Below are 20,424 nucleotides of genomic sequence, written 5' to 3' on the forward strand. Positions count from 1 at the left end.
GACAGGATTAAGGCTTACTGTGAAAAACTTGGCTTCTATTATACTATTTTAGATGCGGGTTTTTGCATTTTTGATTGCGTTTTAATAGGGTACGTCAAGAGAATGTACACTAAGAAGAAATTTTTCGAAAAATTTTCTCCTAGGGGGGAAGTGTTATACATTTATAATAGATACATTTTGAGCCACAACAAGGCGTGGCGGGGTCTGCTAGTTATTTTATAAAATCCGTCTTCTTGAGCCGCCAGAGGGCCTTTTAAACAATAGCTAGTCTGTTAGTGCTGGTCAGTAGTAGTCCAAATTCAATAAAGCATTTGTTTCTTGAAAATTTGATCACAATTTAAATACAGTAGTTATTTTTAATATTACCGATATGTCATCGAAAAGAAAACGTGTTGTATTATCATTAAAAGACAAATTAAAGTATTTGTTTCGATTATCCAGATTTTTCCTTATCCGGACTATCTTCATCCCCAATTAGTCCGGATAATCGAGGTTCTACTGTACTTTGCATTAAAATCAAAGTTAAGACCATGTCTTAATTTTTTTAACATGTTTTTTTTATCAATATTTATTCTATTTTAAAGTAGTACAATCATTTGCCTAGAAACTATTTTATTTCATTTGTTCTACTTTAGAGTAAATTTTTGTATCATTTATGTGTAAATAGTTTTTGTTTGTATAATACGAAACAAACCACAAAAATTTATTTTACTACTTAATAGTATTTTATCTGACTATTCAAATAGATCTTTTATAATCATAGTGTAAGACATTTGTGATAATTTTTACAAAACGTTTAAAATTTAATTTTATAATAAAATGTTTGTATGATATATTTTTAATTCTTTTTGATCTAGTTCATGTTGTTATATATAATTTTAAAGAAATAACAGCAAAAATTTGTTTTTCTAACATATGTGATATTCTTTTACTAGCCACTCCAAATGCTGGTAAAAATTGGCTGGAAGTTTCTAAAAAACTTATTTTGATCATTATGTTCTCATAACTTTAATTTAGACACTCAAAAAAATTGAAAAAAGTGAGTGATTAACATCTCTCTTACCCTGTACCCAACATTGATCATAAATTGTTTTTAATTAAAAAACAGCTTTGAATTTTAAGAAAGAATTTTTCCCTTTGTGAATGCTAAGAACAGATCACATGTAGAAATATTTTGTTTTAAGAGTTAAAATATTTTTGTTTTGAAAAAATTAAGCTTTTTTTTGGGTAAATTCCACACAAAGTAACCCTCCTCTATGGTACATCTAATTTTACATTTAGGAATAATGCAAAATTATGTTCCATTGTCTAATTTAAGGACTTGTTATAAAGTGTAACTGAATTAAGTCCTTAGTAATAACACACAGAAAAGATAAAAAATTTTTTCCATTTTCAAATTCAAACAGGAACATAATATATTACTGTTTGAATTGCTCATGTTTTTTTTAAGCCAGTATATCATACTGGCTTAAAAAACACTTGTAAAATAAACAATACTCTTAGAACAAACAACATACTACTAGCAAATGAATATTATTTTATTAGATATATGGATTTTCTTTACTTATGAATTTTTTGAGATGTGTTTATAGTTTGAATTTTATTTTAGCAAATTGTATCATATTGTCAGTACAGTAGAGCATCGATTATCCGACTCAATTGGGGACTCAGGTTGGTCAGATAACTGAAAAAATCGGATAACCGAAAAGAATGGAAAAAAAATACATTATTAGTATAGTATATTAGTATATCCCATGTAATTAGTATATTAGTATATCGCTATTAACCAACTTTGCATTGAATTTTCATCAATGTTAAGCCTAACAATTTTTTTTTAAAAATAATAATCGTCGCTATTGTATCGTTAAAAATTATTTTATTGCTCACAAAACAAACAACCATTCATAAAAGTCTTGTTTAAATACTGGCCTCCCTTCAATGGTCGAGCCTGTTGTCAGCTAAAACACGCAAAAATTTAACAAAAGTAATATTAAAGTAGCCAAGACATAGCCAAATATTGTAGTGCCACATCACTAGCGGACATTTGAAATTTGCCGACTAGAACGGTCGGTTAACCGATTTGACGGTTAATCGGGGGTCAGATAATCGATGCTCTACTGTACTTCTGTATTTCATTTTCAAGGTGTGTCTCTTCTTGTTAAGTTTTTTAATTGGGCAGTTATTGATGATAAATTAAGTAGAGATTTACTTTTTTAGAATTTTACTTTGCACTGACTATTCTCTGCCACTTTTGTGTATTCTGTATAATTTTTGGATATTATTATTATTGTTATTACTGTATTGTTTTCTTAAATAGGCTTATTATTCTGCATTGAATTATCAACATTACTTTGTGTTGAAATTGTTATTGGTTGATTGTAATATTATGTTGTATGCCTGTACATACAGGATGCCTGTACTAAATAAATAAATAAAGTAGATATTTACTCATGCATTCTATTATTTATAAAAATCTTAGTAATTTTTTTCATGTTTTTTGACATATTAATCTTATTTATTGCTTCTATTTTAGAAGGATCTATATTATGTCATTTCATTTATTATGCAGACTAATATTTTAATTTATCTTTTCTTGAATTGAAATTTGTTTTTATTGAACATTGTCAGTTTGACTGCTTCTAATACTTGTTTCAGAATATTATCATGTCTTTTTTCATTGCCATAGATTAATATGTTATTTATATGTGCTTTTACTCCTTTTATATGATTAAACATTTCTTCTCTGAAATAATTCTTCAGCTATCCAAGATTGTTGTTTTCAGTTCAAATGACTTTCTTAAAAATTTATTTGCCCCGTTGTTCAAAAGAGCCCATATTTAATGATTCTTCACCTAATTCAGTTTGATAAAATTCTTGATTTTAAGTATAATACTGAGAAAAATTTCTTTCCATTTATACTACTGTTTCTTTTACTGTTGGTACCTGATAATGTTCATTTAGCATAGCTTCATTTTAATTGCTTTGGATTAAGACATAATCTGTTTTTCGTTAAATTTTTCTGTCAGAAGTTAAAGGTCAAATTCAGATGGCCTTTTATGTTCTTCATTACTTCATTTGTTTAAGAATTGAATTAACTTTGGAAGTAACAGGAAGAGAAGCAAAACAATTTTTTGTTACTCTTCTTGTCTGTCTTAATACAGTAATTGCATTTTTAGCATGTTCCACTACAGTAGTGAAGTGCTTATGTTAGGACTTTTGTGTGTCTGTCAGCCATTATATATTCAAGATTATGATCCATTCATTCCATTCATTGCACATGTGCACGCGCGTACTTTGTTCAATCCATTTATTGTGCATGTCCACGTGCATGTACAATGACTCTATTCACTTTTGTTACCTAAGTGTTATGTTCCGTTCAATCCATTCATTACATATGCGCAAAAGAAAAATGAACATTTTTGTTTACGGTCACTGTAAGCTATAGTAAAAACTACGTGGTTCCTCTGGAATCTATAAACCCCATCCCTTGCTATATATTCAGTGCAAAATTCTTCCGAACAACTACTTGATTCCATGAATTTATAAAATTTATTTTAAACAAAATTAATATTTGATTTGCTTTTGTGGAGCATGCTGTCAGATCAGCTTGACCAATCTTATTTGTTTTAGTTTAATGGTTTACTTAAGATTTAGAAATTTCCCTAGACCATTAAAAATTGAAGTACATTGATTAATTATTACTATTATTGAGAGAATTTATTCATTTAATTAATGAATTGAAATGTTGATCATGTATTCAGTGTTAAAAGGCATTTATTTTCTCCAGCTAATGGTAGATATTATAATTCCAATTATTCTAACATCAATCATCCAAATTTCCAGTTATCTAAATTGGATTTTTGTTTTTTACATACAAAGAAAGTTTGACAATTGCCCCATGCCTTGGGAATGGAAGATGGGCACTTCTCTGCCACCATACTCATAAATGATGGGTGCCAAACAATATAGTCACTCATCCATAAATAAGGAGTAGCTAAACAAAGAAGTCTTGCTTGTATAAATTTTTAAAAGAAATCAAAGGCACATAAAGAAAGTGAAGAATATAAATGAACAGATCATACTAATCAGACTTTTAGCAGAAGATTTACAGAATGATGACAAGAAGACCATGATGTAGAGGAGATACTTGAAGGACATAGAGAAGGAAAGTGTGCCTTCAACAACCTTTAGTGAGGTTTTGTCCATAAATAGCATTCAAAAGCAAGCAGTACCTATTATGGCAGTCATTTTTTGGAGATATCCATATGCTGTCATCTAATAGGAAGTATAATGTACTGACAATAGAATCATATCTGGAGATCATCAGCTATTTAGACAAAGAAGAAAATGAAATTTTATATAAATATAAACATCCATTAATCAATTTTTCATTAAGGCCAAATGATCTGCTGGATTATATTGGGGTATAAGATGGCTACTGTTTAATGATTACCTCTAGGCAAAATTACTTAATATTTAGTAATTATGTACCATCTCTTGATGAATTTAATAATTTTAAATAAATTAATATTTAATTTTTAATTTAGAAAGTTCTGGAAGAAAAGAATCAGCCGAGAGTGGCACTCAAACCCACAACTCTGGCTATTATTCAATATTTAATTATTAAATAATAACTGTATTTTAGCCTGATATAGTGTGGCAGATCATTTCAAAATGGAGTTTAAGTCAGAAGCTATAACATAGGAAAGGTGACAAGTCAGACTTAAAAGCCAATAGACAAGGTATCTTAGAAATTGCTACTAGACTTGACTCTGATTTCAGATCTGAGAAAAAAATATGTAAATACAAAGATACAAATGATGTGACTCTTGACCATGCACTTCATTTGTGGTTTTTTTTCATAGGAGGAGCAATGGGAACCAATATCAGGTCCTTTGTTATGTAAAAAGGCACTACACGTGCAGGGTCAGTTCTACTGCATGGGCAAACTGGGCATTTGCCCAGGGCAGTGAATTTTCATAAATTTTTTTGAGTAAAAATAACAAACAGTATTGTAAGTGTAATGTAAGTGAAATTAAACTATTTTAAATAAAATTAAAATTTAAAAACATTCAAAAATTTCTTTCCACTTCTAATAGGTATGACATTTTAAAACAAATTTTTTTCATTTTATATAGGGGGATAAGGGACATAAAATGCATTTTTTGCCTGGGTGGCATAAATTGTAGTGCCAGCCCTGTACACGTGAACACTTGGGGTTCTCTAATGTTAAAGCCAGTAATGGTTTGCTCAAAAACTTCAAATTATAATATAGCATAAAAGAAGTTTACATTGAAGAAGAGTTGTCATCTTCAACAATATGGCTGTCAATGAGTATAAGGAAAGGTTTATGAAACTCATGCAAAGGAAGGTGTATTTCCAAGATAATGTCTGCAGAGTAGATGAAACTGGGATAAACTGGAAGGCATAGATCCAAAAGTCACTGGTTTTAAGCTGCTTTCAGACTGCCAGCAATTGTGAAAAAATCAATTTGTTTTCATTTGTCATTCAAAAATTAAGTCATGACTCAATCTTTATCATTGTCATAAAGATATTGGTCAATCAATGTGAATCCACAAATCTGTGTACAAGATGGAGGAACATCTAATCTTTGTGAAACCTTTTTTATAATCTTTTTGACCCACATAGTTAGTCTCTTCATTTAATAGTTTTAATAAAAGGCTTTGTCATTATAATAAAACACACTTTAAAGAGATGTCTTGTTTTGACTATAAATAGAAAAATGCATGCATCTGTTTAACAAAAATTGCTGTCAATGTGGAAACCTCAGTGATGACAATATGGTCAATGACATCACTAGACTCAATCTCTAGTTACTATTGCCAGCAGTCTGAAAACAGTTTTAAAGTTAGCAAAGAGTGAATGAAAGAAGCAGTACACCTTGTATAACTCCAGCAATGTATTTAATTAACCAAAAATGTTTTCAACCTACTTCCAAGACCTTCTTCAGTTGGAACATGGGAGAAAAAACAAAAAGAACATTTGAAAAACATATAAATGCAATGGAAATAATTTAAATTAATAGGAAGAACATTCTAAATCAATAGAGCATTCATACAATTCAAATACAAGGTATATAATAAATAAACAATTGTATATTATAATTAGAACTAAAAAACATAAATACAAAGATAAATGGTACAAAAATAAAATAAAAATAGCAATAATGATAAACAATTAATGGGGACCAAGTCCAAGTTAAAGCTCATATAAAGATTTTCATGTCATTGATTATATGTCAACATCCCTATGTTAGAAAAGTGTTTTCTATTAGCTTTAAAAATTTTTAATAACTCCAAGGACCTGATAGAGTTAGGGCTCCTGGATTATAGGAATAGTAGTATTGACTTAATCAAATGTCAGTGGTACTATTCATAGTGGCACTCAATTATTGGTGTTTGCTACCCTCAGGTTTTCTTTTAGACCCTTCGAAGGACTATGACATTGCAGCCTAAAAACTGCACGCCAATATCAAACATAGAGGGTACTGCAGCCATATGTATGCCATTCAGAGGGAATTCCTTTCTCTATTGTCTATCTCCTCTCCCTCCTTCTTCCTCTCCCCTCTTCCTCACCCTTTTTTCTGCCAGCTAAACACCTCATGTATGGCCAATGTCTTTCTTGTATGTATATATGTATGTATATGACTGCTGTTGCAGGATGATTGCTTTTGGCCTCATCTTTGAGAGCTGTCCTACCACATTGAAACTATGGCAATTTCCTTTATTATTGTTATTATTTATGGACGATGTCTCAACCTAAAAAGCAAGTGGGAACATTGCATGAATGATTAAAAGTAGTAGAAGCACAGAGAAATCCTGGGGAGAAATATTGACATTGTCAAATATCTTGTGTTCATTTCAAGCACACTAAACTTCACATTTAAAAAGAATAAAATCCGAGAGCAGATAGAAAGATGTAATGCCAGTAAGAAGAGGAAAACTGGGTGTGTTGACATTCACTAAGCTGGAATGTATACTTTTCACACATCATTGCAGGCATGGATGACAAATATTTCAGTTGATGGAAACATTCTTTATGACAAGATTAAGATGATTGCAGTACAGGTCAATAGAGAAAATTTTACTGCATCCAACAGTTGGATAACTAGGACCTGCATAGCCTACTATATAAAAAATTAAGTTAGAGAAAGTATGGCAGTTGACAATAAAATCATAGAAATGTGACTGAAAAGTCTTTGTTGGAGAGCTTGACTTTGTTGGTTGACTTGTGAATCATGTGATGTCTATTATGTGGATGAGATGAGGCTTTTCTATAACATACTTCCCAACATAACCTTGGCATAAAGGAGAGTCTTGTCATGTGGAAAAACTCATAAGAAAATGGACTTACTATCTTTAATGCTAATAGTGATTGAATCAACAAACACGTGCTAATTGTTATCAGAAAATCTCTGAAATCTTAATGTTTCAAAAATGTAAAAAATAATCTATCAAATACCACAAAAACAATAAAACATGGATGACCAAAAATAATTTTTCTTCATTTCTGCCTTTATTAGATGCAAATATGAGTGTGCAAACAAGAAAATTGTCTTTTCTTTTTTATGTACATCTGTACAGCACATTTAATGTAATTGTTAAAAATGTAAAAGTCATATAATACCTGGAAAAGTGTAAACTATGCTCCAGTCGTTTGATTTAGGGGTGTTTAAGCAGCTGAATAGAAAGTGTGTCATGCAAATAAGGACTATAACAATAGAAATCTGTAAAATTCAAAAGTTGTCAACTTTTTTGTTTGTTATTTATAATTATGTTTGTTACCATAGCAACAATTTCAAATAATTGGAATAAGAATTCTGTTATCAGTTTTATTAAAGTAACTGTACTATTGCTTTGAACAGTGAATGAAATAGATCATTGAAAAACAATTGACAAATGGCTATAAAATCCAGAAAAACCAAGACATTTCATAGCAAAAGAGCTACAAATTTTCCAAAGTACTGTGGATGGAGTGTTAAATTGGTATTATAAGACATTGTCCATTTCTCAAAAGCCAGGTTCCAGTCGAAAATATGGTGCTTCACAACTCAACCAGAAAATAATCAAAGTCATTTCCAAAAATTGCAGTACAGTGGAACCTTGCATAACGAGCAAAACAAATTGTAAAAAAATTACTTGCTTAACAAGTGACGTTTCGCATAATGAATGACAAAGAGAGGGGAAGTCCCAGATTGTGTGCATCAGTCTATGTTTTGCACTCTTTCCGCTAGCATCTTAGTGTCGCTTGTAATCAAACATTTTTTTCAAACTTGTGTTCACACATATTACGTATAAACATCAACAACCATAGCCCATTATATAATAAACACGCCAAACAATATGCCAAATTCTTGGGCTATATAAATGCTCTAATTAAATATTAGAAATTAATTAATTTGACTACAGGTAGGCAGTTATGCTGCCATCCTGTATTAAATTTAATGACCAATTCCAAATTAAATGTTATAAATGTCTAAATTAAAAATTAATTATTTATAATTATTAAATTTAATATGAGATGGAACCATAACTGCCTACCGCTAGTCAAATTAATTGATTTCTAATATTTAATTATAGCCTTTACATAGCCCAAGAATTTGGCATATCATTTGGGATCTTTACAGACATATTATCTGTGATTTTTTTTCCTGCAAATTTGCATTCCAGGTTGATTCATTCTGTGCTAGAAAAAACATGAAGATGATTCACACTCCTTAACAATGTATATTATATAATTTTCTTTGAATAAACGTTATACATAAAATGTTTGAGTATTTTTTTTGGCATGGAACACATTATCGTATTTTACGTTACTTTATATGGGAAAATTGTTTCGCATTATGAGTAAGATTCTGGAACGAATTATGCTCATTAAACAAAGTTTCACTGTATATTAGTGAGATATTGCAAAGAAATGTGAAACTACAACCCCTGAACAAAAGTATGGAATATTTTGTAAGTGTTGTGGAAAAATTATTTTGATCCTGAAATAATCCAATTCACAAAAATATTATTGAACTTTTAACAATTGGCAAATATAATAGTCATATTAAAGTATTTGCACTCCAAACATTGTAAAGATATTTGCATAAATTATGAAGTTACAGCATTTTAAACAAAGTAAGAGTTTAACAAAAGTATGGAATCATAAAAACATTAAATAAAAGTATGGAATACTGATGATTAATACAGTAGAGTGTCGATTATCCGAATCAATTGGGAACTGGGGTTGTTCAGAAAATCGATATTTCAGATAACCAATTATGTGTGAAAAAATATATTAACCTATCCCATGTTGAAATTTTTCTCCATTGCGTGTCACTTCACGTTGAATTTTCGTCGATGTTAAGCCTGACGAAGACTATTGTATCGTTAAAAATTATTTTTTTATTTTGTACAAACAAAATAAATATATTGAAAAATATAAAAACAATAAAAAATTATACTTCAGAAATTAATTTAGTATCAAAAACGTAAAATATTTGAGTAGCTCAAGACATAGCCAAAGATTGCAGCGCCACAGCACTGGCAAAAATTTAAATTTGCCGACTGGAATTCTTTTGGATAATTGACTTTCGGATAATCAACGCTCTACTGTATTGATGATTAATACTGTGTAGGGCCACCTTTTACCCTAATTACAGCCATAATTCTTTGTGGTATTCTAGAAATAAATTTTTTATATAATTCTGGATCAATCTCTGACCTTGATTCTCTGACTGTATTTATTCTTCTATGGTTGTAACTTCTTTCAGACATCATTTTCTTCAGAACATTCCAGACATTTTCGATGGGAAATATTTCTGGACTGTTGGCAGACCATTCTTAATGCTATATGTTATGTTCTTGAATCCATTGCTTAATTTGTCTAGCTCTATGGGATGATGCATTATATTGGTATTATTGGAATGTTCTGAAGAGAATGGTGTCTAAAAAAGGAGTTATAACTATAGAAGAATTAAAGAAGATGGTTAGGGAATCAGGATCAGAGGTTGATTCAAAACTACGTAAAAAATTTATTTCTACAATACAACAAAAAATTATAGCTGTGATTAGGGCAAAAGATGGCCCTACACAATATTAATCATCAGTATTCCTTGTTTTTTTTATGATTCCATACTTTTGTTCAACTCTTACTTTGTTTAAAATGCTGTAACTTTAATTTATACGAATATCTTTGCAATGTTTGCTGTGTAAATACTTTGATATGTCTATTATATTTCTAATTGTTAAAAGTTTAATAATATTTTTATGAATTGGATTATTTCAGGATAAGAATAATTTTACCACAACAACTACAAAATATTCTGTACCTTTTTTCAGGTGTTGTAATCAGATAATAATTCAAAGGGTTAAGCAGCATGCAAGTATGAGATCATATAGAAAACAAAATATTCATAAAGTGACTGAAAAACAAAAGAAGATAATTAAAACTAGATCTTGAAAATTGTATTATTTAATTGGCAATAAGAATGCTTCCTTGGTTTTAGACAATGAAACATGAAGGCTGTCTTCTCAACACTTCTAGGCTCATGCTATTATACAGTGTTTGAAGGAGATGTTCCTCCAGAATCTCAAACATCAATTGATGTTGAAAAGTTTGGCTCAAAATATCTGGTATGGCAAGCAATTTGCCAGTGTGGATTGAAAAGTTTATTGTTTGTGACAAAAGGAAATATTACTCCTGAATTTTATATTAATGAATGTTTAAAAATTGTCTTCTTCCTTATTTAAGAAATCATAATGTCCATATTTTATTTTGTGGATTATGCAAAATCTACAGTAAGTTGGTTGGAATGGCAAGGAGTTGATTTTGTACCTAGAGACATTAATCCACCAAATATACCACAATGCTGACCAATAGAAAGATTTTGTTCTCTTATTAAAAAATAAAAAAGAACAAACAGCAAAAGACATTAAAGTGGAAAAAAAACAGTCACAATGATTAAAGGAAATACTGTCAAAAATCTTATGAAGAGCATTTGAAAGGAATGGAGCAAAATTTAATGTTATAATTATTTAAGTCTTAAATGTATTTTAAAAAACAAACTTTTAAACAAAAGTAAAATCTTTTTGATTAAATTACAAATAAAAAAGCTTATTACTTTTTATGAATTTTATAGATATCTATCATTACGGTCCTTCGCTGTTTGCTTAATGCTGTGGTTCTTAACCTGTGGTCCATGGACCACTGGTAGTCCCTGAAAGCACCTGAAGTGGTTCGCGAAGTTATCCCAAAATTATTAAATAAATGACGACGAGTTGATGACAATGCGTGGTATGGTGTGTGGTCAGGAAATATGAAACTGGAAGGCACTAGCAATAAATTTGCATTTGAAGATAAAATCAGTGTGTTTATCGCTAAAATCGACCTATGGATCAGCAAAGTTGAAAGAGAGAATTTTTCTGCGTTTGATACATTGAACCCACTTATTGATTAACAGTGTGCCGAGATTAAAGGACAAATACAAAAGAACATTACATTCCATTTGCAAAGCTTGAAAAATGAATTTAATCACTATTTCCTGACTGCAAGGACAAAGGTATTCGGAAACTGATTTGCAATCCTTTCATAATCAACATTTCCGAGGTGCCGGATGAAATACAAGAAGAGTTAATTGAAATGCAACATGATAGTAACTGCAAGGATACATTCGAGACAGGAATTAACCTTAAAGATTTTTGGAGCCAAAAAGCTATTGCTTTCCCTAAAATTCGAGAAATTGCTTTACAGTACCTAACTTTATTTTCAACCACATATTTATGTGAGCAAGGATTCTCAGTGCTTTTGATAATTAAAAATAAACATCGAAATCGGTTGGATGCCAGTGCCGACATGCGTTTGCTTTGAGTAGCACTGAACCAAGAATTCAGCAGTTGGTAAACAGTATGCAGTCACAAAAATCGCACTAAAATAATATAATTAATGTAACACTTTCGCAAATAATATAATACTCTTGGTTCCAAATAATTTTCTACGTGTTTAATTTATAGAACAACCTTATAAGAACCTAAATTACTGCCAAACAGCTGATGGTCCATGGCAAGACAAAAATTTTGATAAATGGTCCCTCATCACTAAAAGGTTAAGAACCACTGGCTTAATGGATGCAGGTACTTAGGAAAATACAAAAAAGATTGACATGTTGAAAGCAATACACTACATTGTGGCAACCTGCAAGTAACTCCCCAACAGACAAACAAAAATTGTTTTTAAAAATTTGTCACATTCAGGAAAAATCTTAAATAAGTTAGTGGTGTCGCATTGACAAATGGTAATGATGGTGATGATTTCCATTAAAAGAAAAAAATTCAGTGACATAAACAAAGATAAATTTATGCTCTGTGAACAATTATTTGGTGACCAGTGGTGTAGAAACAGTCAAAGAGCTGTGCAAGATCTGGCATCTGGGAATGTGGCAGAGGAAGAATGAGGAGGAGGCAGGGAAAGGATGATGATGAACCTCAACTTGTGCCAAACTTTGCTGAGGTGCATGAAGCATCGATGAAAACCCATAGCACAAATGACAGTGATTACGAGAACATTTTAGGCCAAGGGAACAACTTTTATAACTGTGTATGCCAAAATCATCAAATATATAATGCAAAATTTCTCATGTGCCAATAGAAAGTTTTGGGAGCATATTATTGATCTAGTGGCTGAATGATGCTACAGGAAAACTAGATTTAGCAGATTTTCTGGTAAATTGGCAATCCTGCTTGAAAGTCATTATATCACAAAGCTAGATGTCTTAGAAATAAGATGTTTGTTTCATTTTCTTATTATTATTAAAACAGTTGATAGTGTTTGTTTTGTTATTGCAGTTTTATTTAGTATTGCTCTACTCAATAAAACTGTATGTTACTAAGTTAGAATAACTCAGTGAAGTTGTTGGATATTTATTTTTAAGGTAATTCCTGGGTTATGTGCTTGCCACATTTGGCACATATCAAGAGTTGCCCACCTGTTCTAAACCTTGAAAAATCATATTTTGAATTAAGGCATAAATCTTGCAGAAAACAAATGTCAAAGATTTTCTCAGCAAGAATTAATGTTTTAAATATATTGTAATTTTATATGATATATTTAAAAGGATAATAATCATTAGATTTTTAATGTCTATAATTTTTAATGTTTTCTGGAACTATTGTTTTTGCATACCATACCCCCAAAAAAATGATGTATCAAGATTCTACTGTATTTCATTTCACTTTCTCTTTGTTTTATTTTACACACTTTGTATTTATTTCTCAATGAACTGCTAATGGAAATGAAATGAAGTAAATAGAGAAAAATAATATTTGAGATTATATCTTCTAAATTGCATGATGGTGTCATTTTTTCAACCATCTTTTGGGAGGTGTGGGTTATACAAAGGTTTTATTTCTGTTCTAGAATTTTTTGCAAGATATATATACTATACATTATCCACAGAAAATTATAGTAATTTGTTTAACATTTTAAAACTATTTAGTGCCTTTGAGATTTAAAGGATAGCTTTTTAAAGTTTTAAACAGTAACTTCTAATGGTTGTACTAAGTGGCTTATAAATGTTGAATAAATTAAATATTTTTAACTTCTGAAAGAAAGCTGTGAAATGTTCTTTAGTGATATAATTATGAAAATGAAACAATTTTTAAATTAGAAAAAAAATCTGATTATAGTGAAATTAAAGTTATATTTCAGTGATTTATTGTGAATAAAAATATGAATTTCTAACTGAAAATGATTAAAATAACATGATAAAAAGACAAAAATTAAAATTATCATTTCAATTTGACCAATTACTTGTAATTAATTTCAATTTTTTTTTGTTGACAGTATTGTAAAGTATGAAATTTATATATTACTAGCTATACTCGGCCATACATTGCTGTGGCTCAAATGTATCTATTATAAATGTATAAAACTCCCTGTGGGGGGAATTTCGAAAAATCCCTTCTTAGTGTACATTCTTTTGACGCTATTGACCCTATTAAACGCAATCAAAAATGCAAAAAACCACATGTAAAATAGAATAATAGAAGACCAATTCTTCAAGGTAAGACTTAATTTTGTCCCTCTCCCCCACAAGGGGAGAATTTTGACATCTATATAATATAAAAACTTGCATGTATTCAACTGCACATTATGTCAAAATTTCAAAGCAATCAGTTAAGAACTTTCAGAGATTTAAGATTTTGAACAAACGAACATTTACATTATTATTTATATAGATTTCTTTTGCTAAAAAAGAAAATAGCTATATTTCAAATTTAAAAAGTAAAATAATGTTTTAGTTTAGAAAATAAGATCAGAAAAAAGTTATCAACAAATTTGGAATATACCCCTATCTCTCTTTTTGCACAGTGGATATGTTCCAAAGAACACCACATAAAACAAAAATCTTGTAGAAAAGTACATACATAAAAAAATGGCACACAAACTGGAAATATATACTAAAACAAACCAATTCACACCTAAATGCTAATTCCAGCAAATGAACAACAAAAAAAATTTTAATATTTAAACATTTTCGGCGTCTTTCAGAAGCCCTCATCAGGTAAAATTGCAGAGAATATAAAAAACAGTTCTATCTTTTTAACAGTTTTTGAACATAGCTGTGTTCTAATTTTTAACGTTTAAATGATGTTGAATACAAAGATCATTACGTATCTGTTTATATGTATAAATATAAACTGTTAAAAAGATAGAACTGTTTTTTCTATTCTCTGCAATTTTTCCTGATGAGGGCTTCTGAAAGACAGCTGAAAACATTTGAACATTAAAATATTTTTTGTTGTTCGTTTACTGGAATTAGCATTTAGGTGTGAATTGGTTTGTTTTAGAAAAATACATACATGCATTATGTAGAAAAATGCTTGATAGGATCCAGAACTTCAATGGAATGAAAAAATAAGCAATTTACAAAAGAAACATGAGCTTTTTTTATTTTATCATCATTTATCATTAACATTATTTGTACATAAATATAGTATACACAAGGTAGCATAAGAAACATAAAATCAACATAAAGTATTCTCTCTGATGTATAGTACATACAGTACTGGGCTGTGCTTAAAAAAGATAAATGAACTCTTGATTTCAACAAAAAGAGTAACTTTTTTTTTAGCAATAACACAATTGTAACAAATAATTAAATTTAATAATTTTCAAATAAACTTTTTATTTACGTGAAAAAATCTATTTCATAAAAAGATAATTAGTTTTCTTTTGTCATCCATGTTGTTTCAAAATCTCGTAAAAATAGACTGCATGAAAAGAGGGCTAGGTGTGCGATATTCACTGGGTTGATTCAATGAGATGGTACACAAAAAGATGCTGAATTTTACAGCTGTTTTTCAGTTTCTTGGTCTTTGACCAATTTGAACATATTCTAATAGTTTATCTTAATAAAATTGTTGAGTGGTTTATATACATATAATCTTATACCATTTTCATTACAAAGTTGGAATATTTTGAACTGAAATATATGGATAGAAGTTTAATAAGCATTATGATTTGATAACTTTATTTGTATGTTTGTGTGTGTATGATTGTCTATTTGTCTTACCAATTTAAAACAAACAACTAGAGTTTCAGTAGTACTATCATAAACCTTTAATTTTGCTAAACCTGATGATGACTGATGAAGAATGTTTGTTGTTAGTTAATTTGATGGAAAAATTAAAGGTTAGTGGTATTAGCAATTTAAAACACTATGTTTATGATTATGAAGAAAGAAAAGAAAATATTGGCTTAATAACAGAAAACAAGGATGACACTGAAATTCTTCTATCCTGTAGTATTAGATAATATAAAATAGTCCAATAGTAAAATATACTTCATTAATAAGTTTTTATTTATATCATTATATTCAGGTCTACAAAGGTAGTGAATTTAGTGTATTTGAGTATTTTTACTATTAAAAAGTGTATCATATTTTGTTTTTTACCAGTTGAAGTGTGAAAATACACAAAATTCAATTTCTGTGTTTTACTAAATATAAAAATACTTGGTTATATTCATAATTTATTTTATGTTTAAAAAAGCCTTATAAATTTGTATTTTGTAATGCATATTAAATCACTTATTTATCAAGTAATTATTTTCTTGAATAAATTATTTCTATTAACATAATTTTATAAATTTTCTTCTAAATGATATAGGATGAACTTACGGCAGTTAATGTTAAACAGGGATTCACTAGCACACCACATATTGCAGATGNTACAGAAATTACCTTCGAATTTTTCGCATGTATCGAAATTTTAAGGCTTCCTGAGTCAAAAAATGTAAAAATCTGGAGGGAGTCACTTTCCTTCTGTTATATATAACAGCCGGGATAATAAAGATGCGATAATCATATAAATATATAAAATAATATATGTATACAGCAGAAATACACTTATTGTAATCACTTTTGGACTCACCTGCTCTACACTAATAACAATAACTGAATGATAATCATAAGTGGGAAAAAATGATTGAAGACTGCTTTAATATAAATTCTGGTTTTATTGACTCTGAAATTTAAAGAACATATTAAACAATTGAAAATGTACTGTATAATGTGAAGGTTTATTACTGTATTTCCCTGAAAATAAGACTTAACCAGAAAATAAGCGCTAGCATAATTTTTCAGGATGCTCGTAATTCAATCCCTACCTCCAAAATAAGCTCCAGTTAAGATCATCAGCCAGATGGCATATTTAATACATTGTAACCCACAACAAACATATTGAATTATAAAATAATAATAATATTGATAAATAATTAAATATAAATAAATATTATTATTGACATGAAATACTTAATTATAATTTATATTATCATTTATTTAAAGTATTTGTAAATACCCAAGTGAGTGTCATTAGACAAGACATCCCCTGAAAATAAGACTTAGTGTATCTTTTCAAGCAAAAATTAATGTAAGACCTGGTCTTGTTTTTGGGAAACGTGATAATTACAGTTATTATTATTGTTTATTAATGGTAATTTGTCCAGTGTTATTTTCTTGCCAGTATTTGTAGTACTGTATTGTATTTAACAACAGCTAATCTGTGATTGAAGAATTTCCAACAATTGAACTACTGTACTGTATGCAAATGACTATTAGCATGATTAACATTTAATGTTAATGCACTGGATTAAGACTGATTAGAATTATAAAATATCACCCATATGCTGAGTCTAGTAGTGTGATAAGAGAACTTTATGTCTATTTACTTGATGATGATAACTATAACTATAACTCTGATTACAATAAGTGATGTTTTATAAGTGTATTTTAAGTTATGTTTTGAGGCATTTTAGTTTTGATAACATTGAATGACTGATAACAATATCTGTGATTTACAATAAGCCCAGTTTATTGTACTGTGCATATATTATAAGAAAATTATTATTGAAAATATAATAAATTGTCCTATAATGCGAAGTTTTAGTTTTTTAAGTGAAATAATCATGATATTTTTTATCTTTTAATATTTAAGCAGAGTTATAAAATTAGAATATAATAAGTTATTTTTAATTAATTTTGGTATATTGTTTTTCAGTATGGATCAGCTCGTAATGCAAATATTACAGCTGCAAAAGTAAGACTTTAATCATTTTTGGAATTAATAAACATTTATAAATTTAGTGATTAGTAGTAATGTATAATTTTTTTTTTAGTTTGGAGCATTTTTCAGTGCCATTCTTACTAAGAAACAGGAACTCAATACATTCCAAGATTCAGGACGTAAAAGACAACAAATTAATCCTAAAGATAATTTTTGGCCAGTGAGTATTCAGTTAACTTATTTGGATGTTTTTGGAAGAATATAGACTTTGCTTTTATTAATCTAAGGTTTACATTTATTTAATATTATTTGTTTATTCAAGATAGGTTGATTTAATTATTGAGTTGTTCAGAAAGTAATTTCGTTTTTTTACCACTAAACGGATTAGTCATATTTTTCCGCCATTTTCATTCTAAACCATATTATCATTATATATTTTGACAGCTAGCATTTTAAGGCTTATTTTGTAAAAAATTTTGTTTGATTTTGTGCAATTGTTTATTTTTTGTGTCCCATCAAATATGGAAGATTGAAAGTAGCATTTTCGGCATATTTTGCTCTTTTATTACCGAAAAGGTAAGAATTCTGTTCAAGCAAGAAAAAAATTGTGTGATGTGTACGGAGAAGATGTATTGACAGAACGACAGTGCCAAAACTGGTTTACAAAATTTTGTTCAATATTGAAAATGCATCACGTTCTGGATGGCCAGTTGAAGCCAATGAAAATAAAATAAAGGTATTGATTGAAGCAAACTGCCGAATAACAACACGTGAAATCACTAAGAGATTAAATTTGTCAAATTGAACTGTTTATGATTACTTGAAACAAATTGGTTTTGTTTCAAAGCTTGATATATGGGTTCCACATGTTCTTAAAGAGAGATGCTCTCTTTGGTGGGATTTTAAGGAAATTTTTTTTTTGGAGCTTTTACCAGACAATTTAACAATTGATTCGAAAGTGTACTGCCATCGAGTAAACAAATTGAGTAATATCATCAAACAGAAAAGGCGGCCAGAATTGATCAACAAAAACAAGTGCAGTGTTTTACCACGATAATGTCAAATTTCACACAAGTTTGATAACTCATCAGAAACTGTTATAACTTAAATGGGACGTGCTATCACACCAACCATATTCGCCAAATCACGCACACTCAGATTATTACTTGTTCTGTCTATACAAATTTTTTTTAACTGTAAGATATTTACTTGAAATGACAATGTCAAAAATCACTTGGATCAGTTTTTTGTAAGCAGTGATCAAAACTTTTATGAATGTGAAATCATGCTACTACCAGAAACGATGACAACAGGTATTTGACCAAAATGGTCGCTATATAATTCAACAAAATATTTATTTATTATAAAAATATTGTGTTTTTTTCCACGGAAAAAAATGAAATTACTTTTCGAACAACCCAATGGTTTAATTACTATATTTTTGTTGAAATTAATCAATTTGAATTTGATTTTGCTGCCTTTTCTTTAAAGTTTTAGTAATAGAAGGTAATATAAGTCAAAAGGTTATGTTTTTAAAAAAGGTGAAAAGTTAAAAAAAAAAACCTTTAAAAAACTTCATTCAAAAAAAGCAACCATGAGAAATTATCCTTCTCAGTCTTTACTGATTTTCAAGGAGACTTAATTAAAACTACAGTCTTCAACTTTCTTCTAACAAGGAACAAGCTTTATTTAATATTACCTCCAAATGCATTTTGCCATAGCTGTAGCAGTGCTCTTTAGTGGATAAAACATCACAAGCAATATCTGTATCACAAACATCACAACTTCGATAACAAACTATCTTGTGTGAAGATGTATTTTTACCTCTAACTACATTATTTCAGCATGCATCTACACTCATGCCAGTATTTAAATTAATAACATTATTCTGCATAACAATTGCATAGTGTTCTTTAATGAAAGTTGTAGTCTATTATTTTTAATTAAGTCTCCTTGAAAATCAGTAAAGACTCAGAAGGATAATTTCTCGTGGTTGCTTTTTTGAATGAACTTTTTTAAAGTTTTTTTTTTAACTTCTTACCTTTTTTTAAAATATAACGTTTTAACTTATAAAATATAACAATTCCATTGTTAATGTTTTTTATAAATATTTTTATATAAGAAGACAATATGCCTGCTTATATCTTTGCTGTAGCATTTTTTTTTTATATTTCAAATTTCTATTAAGTTTCACCGTATTTAAACTGACTATTTCACTACTTTCTCAATGTATAATGTTTGTTCCTGTAGTTCTGTTTTATTTGCAGTAATATTTCTTAACAATTCTAACATACCACTCCTCAAAAGCACTAAATCAACTATTTTAGATTATTGAGGAGTGCCTATATTATTTTTAAGATGATGATGCCTATATTATAGTATTTTAAGAAATTAAAATACTATAATATGAAAAAGTCATTAAAAATTCTTAATGTAAAATTTTGTTGCTTATTAGTTGAATCAATAACAATAAATTGTGAAAGTTTGAATTACCAGGATTTTGGGAAAAAATAGATTGAAAATAGATTGGTTTCATTTTTTCTGATATTTTTATTGGGATTAGTCTTTATTATGAATGAAATCAGCTGCTCATTTTGGTCAGTTCAAATACTGTCGACCCCTCTATAAGATATAGATATGTTCCAATTTATTAGGAATCCGATTTCTTACAAGTCGTTCCAATCACAGCCCGATACGTGTCAAGTTTACGAACTACGGCTGATTGAAAGGTTTTCTTCCATAAAATTAATCGATTCTACACTAATCCAACTCAACATTTCCAAAATACGTATATTTTTTCGTAGTTTTATAGGAATCGTAATTATAGGGACCGTAATTATAGGGGGGTCGACTGTAT

General features: G+C 29.1%; 1 protein-coding gene across 1 annotated transcript in view; it reads left to right on the top strand.

The window, feature by feature from the left end:
* LOC111623468 (mediator of RNA polymerase II transcription subunit 12-like protein) overlaps positions 1-20,424 on the top strand; it is a 186,218-nt gene that overhangs the window by 16,284 nt on the left and 149,510 nt on the right. The window contains exons 2-4 of the mRNA XM_023366052.1: positions 16,173-16,233; positions 17,560-17,600; positions 17,680-17,787. Coding sequence (XP_023221820.1) covers positions 16,173-16,233; positions 17,560-17,600; positions 17,680-17,787 — 210 coding nt within the window. The remainder of the gene's footprint in view (positions 1-16,172; positions 16,234-17,559; positions 17,601-17,679; positions 17,788-20,424) is intronic.

Source organism: Centruroides sculpturatus, unplaced genomic scaffold (genome assembly GCF_000671375.1).
Source record: "Centruroides sculpturatus isolate CEXI.00-Female unplaced genomic scaffold, Cexi_2.0 scaffold115, whole genome shotgun sequence".
In the NCBI taxonomy this organism is placed as follows: domain Eukaryota; kingdom Metazoa; phylum Arthropoda; class Arachnida; order Scorpiones; family Buthidae; genus Centruroides; species Centruroides sculpturatus.